A 22,525-nucleotide genomic window follows, 5' to 3' on the forward strand; every position below is an offset into this window, starting at 1 on the left:
TCTGCCGAGGGAATATACAGCCATTCTGCTTGTTGCTGTATACATTCCCCCCAAACTCCAACAACAGCAACAGGAACGATGCACTACATGAATTGTACCAGCACATCAGTGAGCAGCAGACAGCACATCCTGATGCTTTTCTCATCATAGCTGGGGATTTCAATCATGCAGACTTAAAGAGTGTGTTTCCAAAAATACACCAACACATTAACTTTCCAACACGAGGTAATAATATTTTGGACTTTGTTTACACCACACACAGAGGAGCCTACAAAGCCCTCCCGCTCCCCCACCTTGGTGCATCAGACCACATCACTGTCATGCTAATGCCTGCATACAGACCAGTGGTGTAGTCAGGGCCATACGCACATATACGGAGTATGCTTTCTTTTTCCCCAGGGCTGTTTGCGTATAACGACTGCTATGGCTTAATATTAGTGTATACCCTCGGTATACCCACTTATTTTGCTGCTTAAAACGTCCAGAATTTACCCTCGTCTTTTCTTCCCCTTTAACTGCATCGCATTTTTTAACTCGCAAAACTTCGTTGTAACTGGTTCATTTTTATTTGAATTTCGCCCCTTTTCCCTGCCCCCGACAGCTGTCATGTACCAACTTCACAGGGAGTTTACAGGGAGGAGAGTGTACTTCATCATCAAGGGCCAGTTGTTCAAAGGTAAGCTGATCGGATTTGGTTATCGGATTGGATCAAATCTTGAAAATGGGTTGTTCAGAAGGGAAAGAAGGAATCTGAAATCCGATTAGATTACAGAATCCAATCCTAGTTTTCAGTTTGTGTTGTTCAAAACTTGTCAGTGGGATTTGGATAACTTTGATCCAAAAAACAGGATTACCCTGATCCCAACAGGGGGAAGGATTTCAAGGTGTATTCCAGGAGGAAAATGTAGTAAAACTTTAAAATTGGTCAAATAATACATTTGTATCATTTAGTGTATATACTTTTATTTATATTTTGCACTTGGCTTGTGTAACTGTTGTAACAGTGATAAAGTAGCTATATTAGACATAGGCTACCAATTAAGCTATTCAGTATAGTAAAGTAAAAATAATGAAATATGAAATAATCTCCCAAACAGATTTCAATAACTAACAAAAATAATATATTCCATTTTTCTGTCATTCATCACCGTATATTAATTTCAAAGAAACAATCATCAGAGATGAGCCTGTCAAAAATAATAACGTCTAACAATTGCATCCCTTACTATACGTCCAGTCAGTCCCTCATTCAGACAGAATGCCAGAGGTTGGTCTGGTTCTTCAACAAGCTCAGGTGCATCATAAACATCATCACAGAGAGGGACATTGTGCCTGGTAGCGATGTTGTGCAGGACGATACATGCTAGTATTATGTTGCATGCTCCCTGTGGTTCCACTCTCAAGTAGTTAAGGCATGCAAAGCGTCTCTTCAGAACTCCATTTAAATGTACAATTGCACATCTTGTTTTGCAATGAGCAGTGTTGAAGCATGCCTGCGCAGGTGTGGTTGCTGCAAGAAAAGGAGTCATCAGCCATGGAAGGAGTGGATAGGCACTGTCTCCTAATATTATGCCATCCGGTCGGTTGGTTTGGAGCTCTCTGTATAAAGCACTCTCTCTCGTGATACATGCATCATGAACAGACCCAGGCCACTTCACGACACAGTTTGTGATGATGAGGTCAGCATTGCCCACAAGTTGGATGTTGATGCTGCGCCTCCCCTTTCGGTTGATGTACTCCCAATCCCTCTCATGAGGTGCTTGGACATGCACATGAGTGCAATCAATAACCCCAATAGTATTGGGCATGTTCCCCAAAAGAAAAAACTTGTGCTTGGTCTGGGCAATCTGGACATCCTTTGGAAGTGAAACAAACTGATTGACCAGGCTGGCCAATGCAATTGACACAGCTTTCACTACATCACTCACAGTTGATTTGTCCACTCCTATATTGTCACCAACTACTTGGTAGAAAGAGGCCCCAGATGCATAGAAGTTCATTTAATGCATTGTGTTCAATTAAATCAATCATGCCCAAGGCCTATAAATACTATGTTCACTGCAACAGATGAGGTGGAACCATGGACTCAAAAGGACCTAATTTCACTTTTGCAGAAACCCATGCACTGCTGAAGGGTGTTAAGTGCCATTATGCCTCAATAGTAGGAAGCTCTGTTGCAGGTGGAATGGTGACTAACAAAAGGAAGAAAGACATTTGGGTTGAAATCACCCAGCATGTAAATGCAATGGGGTCTGGCCAGAAGGGGACCTTGGAGCAAGTGAAATTTAGATGGAAGAATCTGTGGGCCAGAACAACAAAGGACCTTGCTGAAACAAAAAACACCCAAACAGGCAACAAACCTTTTAAGAACGGTGAATACACAGATGTGGTTCTGGACATTATTGGAGGTGAGAACTCTAAAGCTCTTCACGGGATTCAAAGTGTTGTAGGGAATGGTGAACCTGCAATTGTAGTGGAAAGTGAGCCAGTTCCTCCTAATGCAGAGGAAACATTCATTCTGGATCTCAGCCCTATTATTGAAATACAACCTGGATCCTCACTGGTAGAGCCAGCAGTCACAGGAGCACAGAAAAGAGGCTTGAAGTGTCCTTTGCCGAATAATAATGATGATGCCTATGAATTACTTCTAAAACGAGAGACTGAAAGAGCAGAAGCACAGATACTCCTGGCAGAGGAACAAATCTAGCTGTCCAAACTGCAGCAAACCAAAGCAAAACTTCAGATCCGCCACCTAAAAGCAGAGCTTGGAAATGCTGGTCTCTCCTCCTCAGATGAAAAAGAACTCTGAACATTCTTTATTTTGTTAACTATTGGACATTTTGCCATTTTATTTTTTAATTAGTTTTCAAAATATCCACAATGTATTTGTTAATGTATATTTATTATTTGTGACTCAGATGAGGGGTCATAAAAGAAATTATGAATGGAAGTGGATGTTTATGTTATTTTTGTGTTTTGTCTCAAAATAAAAAACTCTTACAGTGACCCCATGTTGGCTCTTCTACCTGTTCTTTACATAGCTGGTAGCCCACGTTGTGATATGTTGTCCCATTTAGAGCACAGGTAATCCGGATTTTATAATCTTGAAAACTGTATCTGGATCAGGGTGATCCAATCCAATGTTGCTTTGAAAAAACGGCATAAAAGTAAGATTACCTGATCCTGAATAGGAAAAAATGGGATTTCCAAATCCGGATCATTTTGATCCAGATTAAACCTTTTGAACAACTGGCCCCAAAAGCTGGTGTCATGCTGAAGCAGACTTAAGTAAAGTTGGCCGCATATTCACAGATTGGAGTTTCCCGAGTCAATAACTCCTGAGCTAAACGCTCTTATTACACAAATAACACCTCTTTTCTATCATAGTAATGTATGTCTAAAGTAAAGAGGCAGCTACAACCCAATTTTCCTCAATATCAGCTTTCCTCCGCGGTGGACAAAATACACAAGTCTCTATGTGCGGACAACTGAGAGACAGATTCCAAGGGACCGTCTGCAAAGTGCAAAACCCGAAAAGCGAATACTACAAAAACAGTCAATAACTTCACTGTAATACACTGCACTGTCACCAAATTCAGCTCACACATCACTGATAGTTATACTACAACACTTACTTGGGGGAAATGTCTTTTTGTATAATTTTTATGATTTTTTTAATATAAAAATAATTCCATAACTTCACTATTATGGAAATTATACTCAATAACTTCACTGTAATACACTGTACTGTCACCAAATTCAGCTCACACATCACTGATGTCCTGACAGTTATACTACAAACTTATCTTGAGAAACCTTGCTTTTTGATTATTTTTATTGTTTGCATTATAAACAATATACAACAATATACATTTCACTGTGATGTAAACTTCAATGTGTAAATCAGCTTTTGTCAAACATATGTAATCCTGCTGCTTATATAAGAGCTATTACAGATATTACAGATATTGTTAAACTCTATGGTCTCTGTACTTGCTTTAGCTCAATGCACAATACCAAGGGATATATCCGCTCGTTATTTGTGCTTCTGTCATCCCAAGGCATTTTATTTGGAACCATTTTGTGCAGGTTCCACAATGAATCTATAATGGGGGAAATATGTAAATTATATCTATTAAATATTTGCTTTAGGAATCCTGTAATGCATAAACATATTGAAATATTTAATTACACTTCCTGACAAAATTCTTGTCACCTATCCAAGTTGTAGGAACAACAGATAATAACTTGACTTCTAGATGATCATTTGGAATCAGAAGTGGCATATATGAAAGGCAAAGGCCTCTAGATTAAAACGCCTTTTGCTTATTTTAACAAAATAAAATCTTAACATGCCTTGATTTTTAATTATTTAATTAGGACAGAAAGGTGGACGCTGAAGTATGAGAAGGAGCACCATCCTGCTGAAAAATCTGCCCTCTCCTGTGGTATGTAATGGGCAGCAAGAATGTCTTGATACCTCAGGCTGTTGATGTTGCCATCCACTCTGCAGATCTCTCGCACGCCCCCATACTGAATGTAACCCCAAACCATGATTTTTCCTCCACCGAACTTGACTGTTTTCTGTGTGAATCTTGAGTCCATGCGGGTTCCAATAGGTCTTCTGCAGTATTTGCGATGATTGGGATGCAGTTCAATAGATGATTCATCAAAAAATTAACCTTATGCCACTTTTCCACAGTCCATGGTACAATAGATAGAAAAAATGTTTGGAACATACTGTAACTGAACAAACAGTGTATAATTGATTGACAAAATAATTTTTATATAAGTGTATGAGTGCATTATGGTAGGGGCATTACGTTAGCATCGTAAAGGTTGTGCGTTCGATTCCCACAGATACTGATAAAACACAGATACTGATAAAATGTAAATAACTCAAATGCACTGTGAGTTTCTTTGGATAAAAGTGTCTGCTAAAGGCATTAATGTTAATGTCATGTAAATGCATTTTCTTGCTTTGGCAGCGTGGCAGGGAACAGGGGGTTTAAGAGGTGGGTGGGGGTAGTAGTATACCACTTTTTTGAGGACTACACCACTGATACAGACCACTCATTAAAGTCACCAAACCAGTTCAGAAACAAATTCAAGTGTGGCCTGAGGGGTCGTCGGAGGATCTTCAAGACTGTTTTGACACCACCGACTGGAATATGTTTAAGCAGGCTGCCACATACAATAACACCACAGACCTCCAAGAGTACTCAGAAACTGTCACTGCCTACAGCACCAAGTGCATTGATGATGTAACAGTCACAAAGACCATCACTGTCCGGGCCAACCAGAAGCCGTGGATGACAGGGGAGGTCTACAGACTCCTGAAGACGTGGAACGCCGCCTTCAGAGCTGGAGACGAGGTGGGCCTGAGGACAGCCAGGGCCAACCTATCCTGTGGCATCAGAGCGGCTATATAGATATAGACCATTACGGACTACAAGCCCCCACCACGGACCTGTGACAACAACATCTCTCTGCTGAACGAGCTGAACGCCTTCTTTGCTCGCTTTGAGAAGCAAAACAGCACCACTGCTCAGAAAACTCCACCTCCTCCCGGTGACCAGGTGATGATGCTGATAGCGTGAGAAGATCCTTCAGCAGGATCAATGTATGCAAAGCTCCAGGTCCTGACAACATTCCTGGGCATGTACTGAGAGACTGTGCAGTGGAACTCACTGATGTCTTCACAGACATTTTTAACATCTCACTCAGTCAAGCTGTTGTCCCCACATGCTTCAAGGCTACCACCATCATTCCAGTCCCGAAAAAGCCATCTCCATCATGCTTCAATGACTACCATCCTGTTGCACTTACTCCTATCATCATGAAGTGCTTTGAACGGCTAGTCATGCACCATATCAAGTCTGCCCTACCCCCCTCTCTGGACCCCTTCCAGTTTGCATATCGGCCCAACCACTCGACTGATGATGCCATCTCAACTGCCCTCCATTCAGCACTCACTCATGTGGACAAAAAGGACTCATAAGTTAGAATGCTGTTCATAGACTTTAGTTCAGCATTCAACACTATCATCCCTCAACAGCTCAGTAACAAACTGCTTCAGCTAGGGCTCAGAACTTCACTGTGCAACTGGCTATTGGACTTTCTGACTGGAAGACCTCAGGCAGTACGGGTCGGCAGCAACACATCCAGCACCATCACACTGAACACTGGGGCCCCCCAAGGATGTGTGCTGAGCCCCCTTCTCTTCACCCTGCTGACCCATGACTGCACACCATCACATAACTCCAACCTCTTTATCAAGTTTGCGGATGACACGACTGTAGTGGGTCTCATTGGCAACAAAGATGAGACAAACTACAGGAACGAGGTGAGACGCCTGGCCAGGTGGTGCAGTGACAACAATCTCTCTCTGAACGTGAAGAAGACGAAGGAGATAGTTGTCGACTTCAGGAGAGTGCACACTCAGCATGCTCCTCTAACCATCAACGGTGCCACGGTTGAGAGAGTGAGTAGCACCAAGTTCTTGGGTGTGCACATCACAGAGGACCTCTCCTGGACTGAAAACGCAGCAGCACTGGCCAAGAAATCACAGCAGCGTCTCTACTTCCTCCGTAAACTGAGAAGAGCCAGAGCCACACCACCCATCATGCACACCTTCTACAGAGGCACCATCGAGAGCATACTATCGAGCTGCATCACTGTGTGGTACGGTGCTTGCAACGCATCCTGCTGAAAGACGCTACAGCGCATAGAGAGAGCAGCTGAGAAGATTATTGGTGTCTCGCTCCCCTCCCTCCAGGACATTTACGAGACCCGCCTCACCCGCAAAGCCCTCTGCATTGCGGGTGATCGCACCCACCCATTACACAGCTTCTTCAGTCTGCTGCCATCAAGGAGGAGACTGCGGAGTCTCCAGGCCAGGAGCAACAGATTGAAGGACAGCTTCATTCATCAGGCTGTCAGGAAGCTGAACTCGCTCTCGAACTTGCCTCCACTTCCCTTTTCTGCCCCAGGCACCACAGATCTATGAACCCGACACACCCCTCCAGATCCCACATCCCCAGGTCCTTCCACTCCCCCCTCCCACTAACATACGACAACATGCACCAGTCACTTTGTGCAGCATTGGTCTGCTCATGTTTCACTTTATCTGCATATGCCTTGCACTGCTTTATTTAAATTCCATTGTTAATATTATGCACCTTGGGACTAAGAGAAATACAATTTCAATTCTCTCTGTATGTACTGTACATGTGGAAGAGTTGACAATAAAGAAAACTTGAACTTGAACTTGAAACTCTAAACGCTGTTAATAGCAAAACGCGGTTGTAGCTGCCTCTCTACATTACTACAATAGAAAAGAGGTGTTATTTGTGTAGTAACAGCGTTTAGCTCAGGGGTTATTGACTCGGTAAACTCCAATTTGTGAATATGCGGCCAACTTCCTGCTCCTTCAGTTCTCTCCAGAACTGATCCTATATTTACACGGGTCCTACTTCTTGCCTTATCGTAAGTCTTTCTCCGCTTTCTTTCTTTGTTTTTATCCTCCATGTCAATGTTAAAACTGCTTTCTGCTAATGTCACACATGCACACTGAACACTCTCTCCGCCGCATATTGACAAGACCCGGCCCTTTCTGGTCATTGGCCTACCTTTAACTTTACACAGGCTTTAACGAAACACGGCTTGTCACAAAAATAAATAGGCTTTAACGAAACATGGCTTGTAACAAAAAATAAAAAATTAGCAGTAAACAGTAGCCTACCAAGAAAGTCATTGGTCACTATCTTCCTCCTCCTGTGCACTGAAACCACTGAAGTCATCTCCGGTGTCAGAGTTAACCTGTTCGGCAATTTCATTGGTCTAATGAAAGCTTCAGACGCCAAAAAACTGAGCACGTCACAGAATGTGTTTTTTGGAAAAAAAAAAATTTGAAAGCGGGAAAAATCCATATATTAGCCGCATCATTGTTTAAGCCGCAAGGTTCAAAGCGTGGGAAAAAAGTTGCGGCTTATAGTCCGGAAAATACGGTAGTTGTTTGACCTTTTTTTAAAAAACTGAAAACTGAAAAATGATAACTGAAATCACCTAAACAACCCTGATCCATGAATTTCTGGCCATATTATAAACACACAGGTTGACACACAGAGGTTTAAATGGCTAATAAAGGGTAGTTTCCACACCTATGGCTCATTGTAATTGTAATTAGTGTCTGTGCATAAATAGTAAAATAGATTTTAGGCAATGACTTAGCTGGATACTGCACCATGGGGAAGACTAAATAACTGCCAATGGATAATAAGGTAGTTGAACTTCATAATGCAGGAAAATTATATTAAAATATATGTCAACAATTGAAAATGCCAGTCAGTACTCTTCAAACTCTGATACAAAGGTGTCAAATAAGAGTTTCTGATGATACTAAGCCACGGTCAGGTAGACGAAGAAAGATTTCACCAAGTACTGCCAGAAGAATTTTAAGGGATGCAAAGAAAAACCCACAAACAACTTCGAGTCACTTGAACACAAATGACCTGCATGGTCAAGTTGCCTGGAGAAAGCCATTATTGCACCCATGCCACAAAAAGGCCCACCTTCAGTATGTTAGACAGCACCTAGACAAGACTCATTGGGGTCTATTTTAAGGAAGTATGACATTTCATTTCAGTGTTATGCAGATGACAAGCAACTTTATCTGCCAATGAAGCGAAATGATACCAGCTCTCCCAATGTATTGCCTAAAAGTTATCAACACATGGATGGCCTTGATTTTTTTACATTTTAATGAGAGTAAAACTGAAATTGTGATTATATAGTTCCAAATAGTTCATAACTGCCTCTTAAAACAGAATTAGGTTCATTACTTCCCTATATCAAATCCTCTGTTAAAGTTCTGTGTGTAATCATGGACAGCGAATTTTTAATTTGACAAACTTAATGTACTTTATGTAGTTAAGGCCAGTTTTTATTAGTTAAGGCTTTTATCTATGGTTAAAACTTTCTTATCATTCAAAGACTTGAAAAGTGTTATACATGTTTAAAATTCTTCTTGGTTAAACTATTGTAATGCCCTTTATACTGGTGTCATTCAGGCATTTCTCTCACACCTGCAGTCAGTGCAGAATTCCACAGCAAGGATATTGAAATTAATGTGTAATCTTGATCATATTTCTCCTATACTAGCCTCTCTTCATTGGCTTTCAGTGCGTTTTAGGGTTGATTTTAAGGTTTTTGTGTATTTAAGGTTTTAGTGTTTGTTTATAAATCCTTGAATGGTCAGGCCCCCAACATACTTTTCTGACCGTTCCATCAAGGTTCCTTAGATCTGAAAATAACATTTAGAATATTAACATTTGGTTATCCCTAGAGCAAGGATGAAGCATAGGGGTGATCAAGCATTTGCAGTTGCTGCTTCTTTAACACAGTTTAGTTGTGTGTGTGTACTGTATGTGTGTGTGTGTGTGTGTGTGTGTGTGATGTCTTTTTCTTTGTGGTGATTTACTTTTTTATGTCTGGAAGTACAGCACGGTTGGAGAGAAGTATCTTATGTCTTGGGGTCTCCAAGTTAGTAAAAATTGATGGGAAGATGAATGCAGCATGTTATCAGAAACTACTAGCAGACAATTTGCATTCTACAAAAGATGCGCATGGGATGCTCTTGGATGTTCCAACATGACAGTGATCCAAAGCACAAAGCAAGGTTGACCACCAATGGCTACAGCAGAAAAAGCTGAAGGTTCTGGAGTGGCCATCACAATCTCCTGACCTCCATATCATTCAGCCACTTTGGGGAGATACAAAATGTGCAGTTTGTGCAAGACAACCAAAATATTTACCGAAACTGGAGGCATTTTGCCTAAAAGAATAGGCAGCTATACCAAGTGAAAGAATTAGGGACCTCATGCACAATTATTACAAAAAACTGCATGCCATCATTGATACTAAAGAGGGCAATTCATGATATTAAGAACTAAAGGTCTGCAAACCTTTAAACAGGGATTGTTTCCTTATTTTCTTTTTTTGTTATGTTTTGTTTGAGGATTAATATTAAGTTGAATCCTATAACGAATAAAATAAATTTGTTTTGCCTTCTCACTCATGTTTTCTTTAACAAAAAGGTACACCTTGCAAATTCTTCCAAAGTATGTATAATTTTGAGCACAACTGTCTGTCCTCTAGGTGACCATTAAACAGATGTCCAAATTTTTCCCAGAGATTCAACATATATATATATATATTGTAGCAATGAGATGTAAATGTAGCACTTGGTGGATGACAAAAAGCTGGGCACTTTTAAATTGCAGTATTTCAAATGCTTAATTTTATTTGGGTGAATAGATTCCAGTGTTTTTATTACCACCATATTAGCGTGTACAGACATCATATGAAATACATTACGAATGACATGAGCACTTCTAAAGTTACACAGACGTCATTTTGGCTGTTTACATGTTGTGTACACTTATGCAACCAGATTATCGTCATTATAATGTTTTTATCTTTTTGCCCTTTTCTGGTCACACTAGGTGGAACAAGATTTTTTTTAAAAATCCGCTTTAAACTACAATTTTAGCAGTAGTATGTCTTTATGTTTTTTTACCCACTGTAAATGCTAAATTTAACCTAAGCGTGTTACGAAATCTAGTGATCCCATGATCCATGTTTGCGTGTGTGTGCGTGCGCGTGTGAGATGAAGGGGGTCACGCGTTTCCCCTGGTCCAGTAACGCGGGATGAAAGAATGAGGAGCAGGGATGACGAATAAGGAAAGAAAAAAGAGCGAGCGAGCGAGAGAGAGAGAGAGAGAGAGAGAGAGAGAGAGAGAGAGAGAGATGGAAAAGGAAACGCAAGTTAACCAACAGAACGCATAATGGCCCACGCTACGTTTCTCTTAACATATAAAATGAGAGGTCCCTCTCTGCACAACTCCCTCTTAAAAACGAATTTAACATGTGCGACAAACGACAAGCCGATTATCAGATGTAGTTAAAGTGAAATATTACACTACAAGAACCTTTTATAGACAGTGAAGCAAAATGGCGAATACGATAGATGTGTAAAGAAAAGAATGCACGCGCTATAACGAAAGCCAAACACGAAAAGAGGTTTTATTGCGGTAATCTGCGGCATCTGCGAGACTTCTGGCGATGGAATAAAATATGTTTAAGCAATGACACACGAAGGCAAAGGCGCCTTGTGCGCTGTCTTACCTCTGGATTGTCCCTGAATATCTACGGGTATTTTCTTGGCTTACTGTACGAGCCTACTGTACAGCTGCTGACTCATGCGCCCGTCCCTTCCACCTTTCGGCAGTTGAAGTTGCAAAACTGGAGGTAACTTACAAACTCGCGCGGTGTTATTATTCGGTCGTACTGTATGGTACAAAAAAAAAAAAAAAAAACGTTTCTGCATAATAAAAGCCAACTCGGAGGCGTTTGATGCGACTCGACGTAATGCCGTCTGCTCATGACGAAAAGGGCTAGGCTAATGTGTGAACCGCTAGCTGGCTACACAAAAAGATAATCAGCTTTTATTGGTGGACAGCGTAAATGCTGTGTACTTTAAAAACATACATACCGATAACATTATTAGGAACACCTGTACGTTCATGCAGTGATCAAATAAAAGCCAATTGTATGGTGGCAGTAGCAGATACAGGTCAAGAGTTTAAGGTGCTGTTCGCATCAAACATAAGAATGAAAAAATCGTGTGAACTCTGAGCCCAAAAGGACTGGTTCCAGTACTTCAGATATTGCTGATATCCTGGAATTTTCACAAGCAACAGTCTCTAGAGTTTAGACAAAATTGTTCCCCATCTTTCAGTGGGTGCCTTATAACGTGAAGAAAGTCTAATTTGGTTCTAGCTGCCAGTAAGTATATAAAAACCCGTATAATTACCGTCTACCACCATGGTGTCAAGAAAAGCATCTTAACATGCACAAAACATCAACCTTGAGCTATCCACAACAGGAGACCACATCAGGTTCCAGTCTTATCTTCCAAGAGCAACAATTTGGGCTATAATGGGTCAATAATTGTGTTGTCTGTAAAAATCCCAGGAGATACTCAAACCAGCCCATCTGGTACTAATATACATGCCACCGGGCAGAGAGATCATACGTATTCCTCATTTTGATGGTTGAAATAAATGTTACCTAAAGCTTTTGACCTGTATCTGCATGATTTTTTGCAGTGGGATTCTAACACAAAATTGGCTCATTTGATGATTAGACTGCATGAATATCCTGGCAGTCCAAGTAAAGTGGATAGTGAGTTCAGTGCAATAGCACTATTACTTGTGATATTACTAAAACATGCATTCATAAACCTGATTGGTCCATTAGTTTTGAATAACAACATGGTTTTGGCAGTATTTATATATGCACCATCCATAGGCACAATCTGGGTGTTGTATGAGTTGCATTAAATACTTTTTATATTTTTTTCAAGAATCAAACTAACAGGGCACACCTGACAATGACATGTTCCAGTATGTTTGGTCACTTGCAATATTGCTATAGAAATATCAGGAAATTAAAGCATTTTTTAATTTTTATCTCAAACCTAATTATTTTTAGTGTATAACAAACTCTTTTGGAGATCCTGCTCTTGGAGGTAAGTATAAATAGCTAGAAAACAAAAAAAAAATGTATTAACTACATTCTGAAATTCCAGAAAGAATGAATCATGCATATTATTTATATGATTACTTCTTGTTCAGATAACGGATACATTGGTTGTCAAATAGATTTACATTTAGTTTACATTTTTTAGAATGAATTTATGACATAAAAGTATGTATTATATACTGCCACACCAATTTTATGTAAAACTGGAACTGTTTTCAACCAACTTTCATTATTTAAGAGAAAAATAATGCTGCTAGAGATAGTAGCAAATTCAAGATACAAACATACTTCAAGCCAGTTTGGGGTTATATGATCATATTTTCTTGTCCTAGTTAGAATTCTGGCAGCTGCAGTTTGGATTACTGTAGCCTATTTATTAAAGATGCGGGACAACCACCTAGTAATGCATCACAATAGTCCAGTCTAGAGGTCAGGAATGCATGATCTAGCTTCTCAGCATCAGATAAAGATAGGATGTTTCTTAGCTTGGAAATATTTGGAAAAGGAGGAAGGAGCAAGAAGGCTGTTTTTGTAATATGGGCGATATGATTTTCAAAATACAATTTGCTGTTCTAATATAACATCCTCTCCTAATATTTCACTGTTGAACTAGTAGTTACAGTATATCCCTGTAAATGGAAGTTGAAGTGTGAGAGCTTCTGTGTACTGGTTTTTGGACTGATAAGTAGCATTTCTATCTTATCAGAGTTTAACAACAGAAAATTACAGGCCATCCAATCATTTATCTCTTTAACGCACTCAGTTAATTTAGACAATTTCGATATTTCATCTGGTTTTGACGATGTTTATATCTGGGGATCGCCAGCATAACAATGGAAACTAATCCCATGCCTTCTAATGATGTTCCCTAAGGGAAGCATGTATACTGAGAAAAGCAGAGGTTCTAGATCCTTGAGGGACCCCATGGATAACTGGCAATAAACTGGAGGATTCACCATTTAAATCTACAAAATGGTATCGATCAGACAGGTAGGATCTAAACCAACTTAAAGCCTGTCCCTGAATATCTGTGTAATTTTGTAAGCGATCTAGGAGAATGTTGTGATATATAGTATCAAATGCAGCACTAAGATCAAGTATAACTAATAGTACATGCAGTCTTGGTCCGAAGCTATGAACAAGTCATTTGTAACTTTAACAAGTGCAGTTTTTGTGATATGATTGGGTCTGAAACCTGACTGAAACTTTTCAAAGATATTCTTCTTCTGTAAGAAGGAGCACAATTGAGCAAACACAACCTTTTCTAGTATTTTAGAAATAAACGAAAGGTTTGAAATAGGTTTGTAATTTGATAGTTCATTAGGATCTAAATTAGATTTCTTAATGAGGGGCCTACTGTAATTGTGGCCAACTTCAAGGATTTAGGGATGTGGCCTAAAGATAACGAAGAGTTCATAATAATAAGAAGAGGCTCACCAGCTGTATGTAATACTTCTTTCTGTAATTTAGTTTAAATGGGAACTAGCAGACAAGTTGTTGATTAAGCTGTAGTAATAAGTTTATCTGTCCTATATTTGTAAAGCACTGTAATTGTGAGTGTAGAGCTTTAGGTGAGACTAGGTCACGAGATGCTGTCATGGGTTGAACATTAACTAATTTGCTCCTGATTCTTTCAATTTTTTCAAGTCCTCACTACTAAACTGTGATGGAATAGTGTTTTTAGATATCAAAACCATCCTTTTAACACCCATCTGCTAGCTATTCTGCACATTCCATGTGCACTCTGCCAGGAAAGTTGTCAGGTCCAGCAGACTTCCATGGGTTAACTCTGTGTAGAGTTCTCACATCATCTGTGGTTAGACAGAGCAATTGGTCATTGGGAGAATGGATGATCTTCCCCACTGCCACATTTGTCTGCACTTCAAACTTCAGCATAGTAGTCAGGCATGACTATCAGTGTCAGGTGAAGTAGTCCTGTAGTTAGCGATTGCATTAATGCTCTGACACATGTGCCGGCTGTTATGCAGCCTCCCTGAACATGTGCCTGTCAGTGAACTAAAAACTTGAGGGGTTCCTGCTGGCCAGGTTTTCACCTGCTTCAGAACCGGTTTAAGGAGTGGTCTGAGTGGTCTGAGGAGTGGTCTACATGCTAGAATAGCATAACAAAGATGTGTGGCCGAGCTGGTGTGGGGCTCTGTGTGGTATGTGCCAGGGATGTTTGTGTAAACAAGGTCCAGTGTGTTTGCCCCACTCATTGCAAATTTCACTTGCTGATGAAGGGAACACCAATTTGAGATTTGCATGGTTCAAATCTCAGGTGATAATAAACAGTCCACTGGGGTGAGCATTTTGCTGGTCACTAATAGCCTCAAAGAGTTCACATAGTGCCTTCTTAGCATTTGGGGGAAAGCACACTAAAAAAGAAAAGAGTAGCAAATTCCTGTGGTAAATTCTAGCAATGAGTAGTAACTATCTATAAGCAGAGTTCATGCACTATTTTGTGTTTATGAAAAGAAGCCACCACTACAAGAATTACCGCACAGAGCTGCACTGAACTGTCTACAATCAACTGTCACTCTATCTCTCACAGAACAATATTCAAGATCCTAACCAGTCTGACTTCAAAGCAGAACAGTCCACAGCCAAATTTTCCATCAATCCTCATCCTCCTTGACCTTTCAGCAGTGTCTAAAGCAGTTAACCACAAGACTCTATTGTCCGTCTTCAGAAGTCATGGATTTGGCAATGGCAGCATGGCAATGGTGCTCCCTTCTATGAAGGGCTGGTCATACCAGGTGATATAAATGGGATCCACATCTCAGTTCTTGGTCCTCTCGTGTTCTCCCTCTATGCTCAATCTCTTGGTGAAGTCATATTCTAACATGGGTTTTCATATCACTGCTTTGCTAACCCTAACCCTCTCCTTCTTTCCTTCATCCAGGCATCTGGCAGACAAGTGAAGTCAAGTCAAGAAGCACTTATTGTAATTTCAACCATATATCCTGTAGATGTTGCAGTACACAGTGAAATGAGACAAAGTTTCTCCAGGACCATGGTGCTACATAAAACAAAGACAGAGCTAGGATTTAGTAAGTTAGTCCTAGCCACATAAAGTGCATCTGTGCAAACTGGTGCAATTGTCATGCAACAGTGCAAGACAAAAGACAAAAAGACAGTGCAAACAAACAATACAAAGCATTAGACAAAAGACAATACACAAAAGCAGCACTGACCAGTATACATACTGTATGTTCTATATTGCATGTGCAGAAATACTGGAATGAACACTTAATATAATGTGGAATGAACTTCCCCTAGAGGTCCGGACAGCTGAGTCACTGGCTATTTTCAAGCGGTGGTTGAAGACCTACTTATTCAGGAAACACTTCAACTAGCACTTCTTTCCCTATCTTTTGCATTAAAAAAAAAAAAAAACCCTGACACTTTTCCATTGTAACTTTGAACAAATGTTTTAAACTAATGGTATCTTAAGTATGTAACCTAGTGAGCCAGCATTAATGTATTCAATGCTAGAGATTTAAGCACTTACGTACGTTGCTCTGGATAAGGGTGTCTGCCAAATGCTGTAAATGTAAATGTATAATATCAGCAGTTATGCTGGTCACGTCCTTAATGCACTTGCCGATGTAGCGGGACACTTGATGCTATGTACTCCTCCAAGTTGATGGAATTGCCAAACAGTCCTGAAGAGCAGAGGTGGCTCTTGGCCAGGTTTTCACCTGCTTCAGAACCGGTATAGAGCATCTGATGAGTGGTCTGTATGCTGGTCTTAGCATAACAGAGTGAATAGCCGAGGTGGAGCAGGGCTCTGCACGGTATGCGCCAGGGATGTTTGTGTAAACAAGATCCTGCATGTTTGCCGCTCTCGCTGCAATGTCCCACATACTGGTGGAATTTAGGGAGCACTATTTGAGATTTGCATGATTGAAATCTCTGGTGATAATAAACAGTCCGTATGGTGAACATTCTGCAAATTCAAATTTATTTGTATAGCGTTATTTGTATTTGACAATTCCCATTGTCTCAAAGCAGCTTTACAGAAGTATGGAAACAGAAGTGAGAGAGAGAAAAAAGAAATAAATATATAATAATAATAAGAAAAATAAATAAATGAATATATGCAAATAAAGTTTAAGGTTCATTTAAAATTATTCATTTAAAATTTAAAATACTATACTAGTATCACATACTATCATCTCAGGGAGTTTTTCCTTGCCCTCGTTGCCTCCGGCTTGCTCGTTAGGGATTGGGACAGATATGTCCCAATCCCTAACGAGCAAGCCGGAGGCAACGAGGGCAAGGAAAAACTCCCTGAGATGATATGAGGAAGAAACGTTGAGAATAACCAGGCTCAGAATGGAACCCAATTGTGCTCTTCCTTTTCATTGCATACACCAGAGACATGATAATGTTTGGCCTTTTATTTGGCCCAGCAGAGTGATATCAGGCTTCACCTGCAGTTTATACAGTATCTGTGTCTAAAGAAACATACTCCAGGTGTTGATTATATTAAGTAAAATATATTTCTTTCAGGGAGGGGGCAACACTTGAAAAATCACACATTACAGTATTATTGAACATGATAAAGAATGTCGAAAATGAATACAATGAGAAACATATGTGGGGGGGGCACACCTCCAGGGTCGGGGTTCGATTCCCGCCTCCGCCTTGTGTGTGTGGAGTTTGCATGTTCTCCCCGTGCCTCGGGGGTTTCCTCCGGGTACTCCGGTTTCCTCACCCGGTCCAAAGACATGCATGGTAGGTTGATTGGCATCTCTGGAAAATTGTCCGTAGTGTGTGAGTGTGTGAGTGAATGAGAGTGTGTGTGTGTGTGTGTGTGTGTGTGCCCTGCGATGGGTTGGCACTCCATCCAGGGTGTATCCTGCCTTGATGCCCGATGACGCCTGAGGTAGTTCAGATAAGCGGTAGAAGATGAATGAATGAATGAAGGATGAGAAACAAATGTACTAGTGTAGTAGTACTAGCTAAATACAAAATGGAACAAGATAAGTCCAATTGTTCAGCAGAATACTGGTCAATTTATTTCTTCACTTAACCGTAATAAACACAATACACTAACTGGGGAAACCAGGTACACACCAAATAAAAAAGCATTTAAAAACATTACAGTTTATACGGCCCTTCAGCTTTCAGCTGGTCGACAACAGAGATAAAGTTGTTGGCCACAAAGTGTGAAAACTGGAGGTTTTGTTCCTAATTTGGATGGGTGTTTCCTCTTATGCTTGTATTGCGTAGATCTTACCCAGCTCACAAATATGTCAGTGCTGGGTAATGTGCAAGTCTGACTGGCAGGCAATGTAGGCAATCCCGAAGAGAGCGATGAGGCTGGCCCAGTAGTGTGAGGCTGTACCTGACTGGAGGGCATTTTTTTGTTGGTCCTCTCCTTCAACAGCTACGTCCCTGCCGTGCCTCGCAGGGCTGCACAGTGGGAGCCAAGCTGCACAGTGGGGACCTGAACGTTACGATAAAGTTTATTAAAATGTCCTGTATTTCCTTTGTTAAAAGTATACAGACTACATTTGTGTACCTGGAATCATTAGGAAGAGCTTTGTGGAATCCCTCCAGACTGTTGCTTCCACGCAGACATTTGTAGTAGGGTACGTCCACGGCTTTGATGGTCATGCTATGTGCCACTCTGTACATGCTATCTTTTGGATCCTGGATGCACTCCAGGTGTCGCTGCTGACTTGCCCACACCTTATCATTGGCCTCTGTAAATACACACAGTCCATACATTCATACAGTATATGTTCACTTAGTATACCATGCTGTCAATACTGAGCTTTTTTTTCTTTTACTCAAAAGTGTTTTGAAGAGGCTCACTCCACTCTTTTCCAGCCCAGTGGGACCTTTTGATAAGTTTCCTGGGCCCCAAGGGTGACCCTCTGCATATGGTGTTTGAGCTGCTCCCTGGAAACCTAGTGCTGGACAACATTCTGGTCCGACTCAGATTTCAGGGCTGCCGGATCTTTATCTCTCAGGGCCTTGACAAGCAGCTCCAGGTGAGAGCAGCTCTCTTGTAGGCAGTGGAGCCTGGAATGTGTGCCCCCAAACAAAAGTCACACTACGATCTTGTCCACACCATGTCTGTAAATAGAGTCACAGTCAATATATGGATTTATCAATCATTTCAATGGTTTGATTTGTGTACTGCTGCTACTTCAAATGTTATTAAATGCACACATTTTATTCAGCCTACACACTTGCTAGGCTCGATGAGCCTCACTCAGCTGTGATAGAATAGCATAATAGAAGAAATATATGATGAATATATATATATATATATATATATGGTATCCTAGTGGTTAAGGCATTGGACTACTGACCGGAAGGTCACGAGTTCGAATCCCAGGTCCACCAAGCTGCCACTACTGGGCCCCTGAGCAAGACCTGTAACCCTCAATTGCTCAGTTGTATAAATTTAAATAAATTGTAAGTCACTCTGGGTAAGGGTGTCTGCTAAATGCCGTATATTCATTAGATACTATTTCATTGGATACTATCTCGGTAACTGCTGCTATAACACTGTGTTCATTTCAGTATTTCTGCACGTCTAACTTTCTCTTTTGTCTTTTGTGTATTGTCTTGTAATTTTTTATTTGCACTGTCTTTTGTACTGCACTGTCATTTCTGTCCTGTTTGTCTTGCACTGTTTGCACTAGGTTGCACAGTTGCACTTTAGGGGGCTAGGACTACTTACTAAGTCCTTAGCTCTGTCTTTGTTTTGTGTGGCAACATGGTCCTGGAGAAACGTTGTCTCATTTCACTGTGTACTGCAACAGCTATATATGGTTGAAACGGAGCCAGGCCAGCCACGGATGCCCGAGGCCCCTACGGTACCTCGGCCCGACCCAGGCCTGTGTACGCCGGTGACCGAACCCGTCCACATGGGTGCCAGACCGGAGAGCTCGGGCGAGGCCCGGGGGAACCGGCTGATCGCCAAGCTGGCGGACACCCCGATGGTGCCGGTTCAGGTGGCCGGCATCCCTACGGCCCTGGCTGGAGCACCTAAGGCACCTGAAGCACCCGAACCCGCCGACGCACCCGAACCCGCCGACGCGCCCAAACCTGCCGAAGCGCCCGAACCTGCCGAAGCGCCCGAACCCGCTGAGACACCGGATCCGACCGGGCCGACCGGGTCGACGGAACCGACCGGGTCGACAGAACCAGCCGGACCGACCGGATCGACAGAACCAGCCGGACCAATCGGGTCGACGGAACGGACCGGGTCAACCGAGCCAGCCGGACCGACCAGGTCAACAGAACCAGCCGGGCCAACCAGGTCGACAGAACCAGCCGAACCGACCGGGTCAATGGGTCCGACCGGGTCAACCGAGCCAGCCGGACCGACCGGGTCAACGGAACCGACCGGGTCAACAGAACCAGCCGGGCCTACCAGGTCGACAGAACCAGCCGAACCGACCGGGTCGACGGAACCAGCGAGTATGGTTGCGCCCAAGCCCCGTAGACTCTCTGTCCTGCCTGAAGCGCTTGATACCGAATGGCTCTTCCTATCTGCTCTATCAATCCCCAGTTTTGTCTCCCTGTCTCTGTCAGTCTCTCTGGTCACCCTGGCCTCCGGTCCTGCTCTGGTCGCTGGCTCTGCCTGCGGCACCACCCTGGTCTCCAGTCCTGCTCTGGTCGCTGGCTCTGCCTGCGGCGCCACCCTGGCCTCCGGTCCTGCTCTGGTCGCTGGCTCTGCCTGCGGCGCCACCCTGGTCTCCAGTCCCGCTCTGGTCGCTGGCTCTGCCGGCTCCGCCCTGGCCTCCTGCTCTGCCAGCTCCGCCCTGGCCTCCAGCTTCGCCGGCTCTGCCCTGCCCTCTGCCGCCACATGGACCTGGCCCGCCTTCCCGCCCCCTGTTCCGCCTCCGCTCCACCACCCTCCGGTTCTGCGTTGGAGTGTCTGGAATCCACTCCTGGGGGGGGCTCTGTAATGAGTCTGTCTGTGTTTCTGTCCTGTTTCTGTCTGCTGTCTTTCCCGGTTGTTAATTGTTTGCTCCGCCCACTCTTTGGTTTCCATGGACATTAATTGTACTCCTTCTCTCCTTCAGGTGTGTTGTCTTTGTCTCTGATTGTTTCTGCGCTGTGATTGGTTCCTGTCTGTTATTTATACTCTGTTTGTTCACTTCCCTGGTGTTGGTCGTTATTGCATGTTGGATGTTGGTGTGCCTGTTCCCGTTTCCTGTTAGCCCTGTTTGTTGCCTTGTTCTGTCTGCCTGTCTGTTCAGCTGCATTTGTGTTTTGAATGATTAAAACTCAAAAATCTGCATTTGGATCCTAACTCGCCTTTGTCCTGCAACGTAACATCAGCTCTGCGCTTGTCATGTATTCTGCAATTAAAACAAACAGTATTTTGCAAATATTTACACTGGTAATAGCTGTAATTATGCAAAAACCTACACATGTATGTAAAAAAAAAATTTAAGCATGCCATAAAAATGCATAGACTATAAATGTTTTAAATGTAATATACTTACATGTAACATGTTAATTTTCATGATGCATCGGTGCGGGGATCCCCTCTTCCACAAGGAGCTTCTCTCCATGGGCCAGGGTGGTCTAGAGGTTCAGCAACACCAGTGGAGGTTTGCTCCCCTTCCACCTATTTTCCTGCACACACAGTTTATCTACCTTTCTTCTCTCCATCATGTCTGCCAGCTGTCTACCTTTCCCTGTCAACATTAAGAGTCCCTATTCTCAGACCTATACTCCTGCCTTTCCTCTTCTCTCTCTGCCTACGAACCCTTCTCCCCCTTTTCCTTCCTTGAGCAACTGTAGCCTAATTTCAGCCAGCACCCTATAGGTCGATACTGCCAGTGGCGGTCTTTGTTATCCCGGGTATGGCATTCATACTGTCAACTCGCATGTTTAAATTTGGGTTGCTTTCATTACTACCTCAATTTGGCGTGGCATGGTGGTGATCAGTCTGTGGCACTGCTGAGGTGGTATGGAAGTATGGTGGTATGGCCGATGATTCTTTGACAGTGGCCTTCAGCTCATCTCCATTTTTTGATCTCTTGTTTCTCATTTTCCTCTTGTTCAGGTCTGGTGACTTTGCTGGCCAGTCAAGAACACCAACACCATGGTCATTTAACCAACTTTTGGTGCTTTTGCAGTGTGGGCGCATGCCAAATCCTGAGGAAGATGAAATCAGCATCTTTAAACAGCTGGTCAGCAGAAGGAAGCATTAAGTGCTCTAAAATTTCTTGGTAAATGGGTGCAGTGACTATGGTTTTCAAAAAACACAGTGGACCAAAACCAGCAGATGGCATTGCACCCCAAATCATCAGAGACTGTGGAAACTTAACACTGGACTAAAAGCAACTTGAGCTATGAGCTTCTCTTCTTGGGTTTTTGTGAAATGTGAGCCAAAATCATCACAATTAAAAGTACCAAAGACTTAAACTACTTCAGTCTTTGTGTACTGAATTTATATAAACATAAGTTTCACTATTTGAGTTGAATTACTGAAACAAATGAACTTTTCCACAACATACTAATTTATTGAGATGCACCTGTATGTACATGCAATTATTAGGCAAATTATAGGTATGCTTTATTGATCAATAAAGCATTTATAATGACATTTATAAACTGGTTGCTAATGCCTAGTAATATAAAAACAATACTTTGTAAATAATTAATTAAGTATTTACTCATGCTTAACTAATGCCTAATAGTGTGCTGTTATTATAAAGCGTTACCTGAGAATTTACAAAAGAAAAGTATTTTTTAAAAATATTTTTAAAAATGTTCTAATGCAGGTCCTTACATGAGAAAGAAAATGAATGCAATGATGAGACTGATTAGGACCCGTGGATTAAAATATTGGATATAGGGACTACGTGAGAAATATAGAATCAATTCTCTGTACACTCCCTCACAGTAGGGGGCGATATCTACCCATGAAGTTGGT

The 22,525-nt window shown here is 42.0% G+C and overlaps 2 protein-coding genes and 1 long non-coding RNA gene across 9 annotated transcripts in view; 2 read left to right on the forward strand and 1 right to left on the reverse strand.

Annotated features, from left to right (window-relative positions):
- znf512b (zinc finger protein 512B) overlaps positions 1–11,327 on the reverse strand; it is a 92,538-nt gene extending 81,211 nt beyond the window's left edge. For 5 of the 7 annotated variants that reach the window (XM_060893658.1, XM_060893659.1, XM_060893657.1 and 2 more), the window contains exon 1: positions 11,188–11,327. The gene's annotated coding sequence lies outside the window, so the exon portion shown is untranslated. The remainder of the gene's footprint in view (positions 1–11,187) is intronic. The other 2 variants (XM_060893656.1, XM_060893663.1) reach the window with 2 other exon arrangements.
- LOC132861947 (uncharacterized) lies at positions 11,231–15,640 on the forward strand. Its single transcript, XR_009649987.1, has 4 exons — positions 11,231–11,310; positions 13,480–13,596; positions 15,158–15,362; positions 15,509–15,640. It is a non-coding gene; the product is annotated as an uncharacterized LOC132861947 (long non-coding RNA).
- A 1,269-nt stretch (positions 15,641–16,909) lies between these two features.
- Positions 16,910–22,313, forward strand: LOC132861945 (myosin light chain kinase, smooth muscle-like). The gene is made up of 2 exons (XM_060893678.1): positions 16,910–21,194; positions 21,653–22,313. Exon 1 carries the CDS (start codon positions 19,398–19,400, stop codon positions 20,541–20,543), a length of 1,146 nt encoding a protein of 381 aa, XP_060749661.1. The 5' UTR covers positions 16,910–19,397; the 3' UTR covers positions 20,544–21,194; positions 21,653–22,313.
- Positions 22,314–22,525: the final 212 nt, after the last annotated feature.

This window comes from Tachysurus vachellii, chromosome 19 (assembly GCF_030014155.1).
Source record: "Tachysurus vachellii isolate PV-2020 chromosome 19, HZAU_Pvac_v1, whole genome shotgun sequence".
In the NCBI taxonomy this organism is placed as follows: domain Eukaryota; kingdom Metazoa; phylum Chordata; class Actinopteri; order Siluriformes; family Bagridae; genus Tachysurus; species Tachysurus vachellii.

Bases quoted from the DNA above. Each gene is read 5' to 3' on its own strand.
- LOC132861945 (XM_060893678.1), top strand. From the start codon at position 19,398: ATGGTTGAAACGGAGCCAGGCCAGCCACGGATGCCCGAGGCCCCTACG.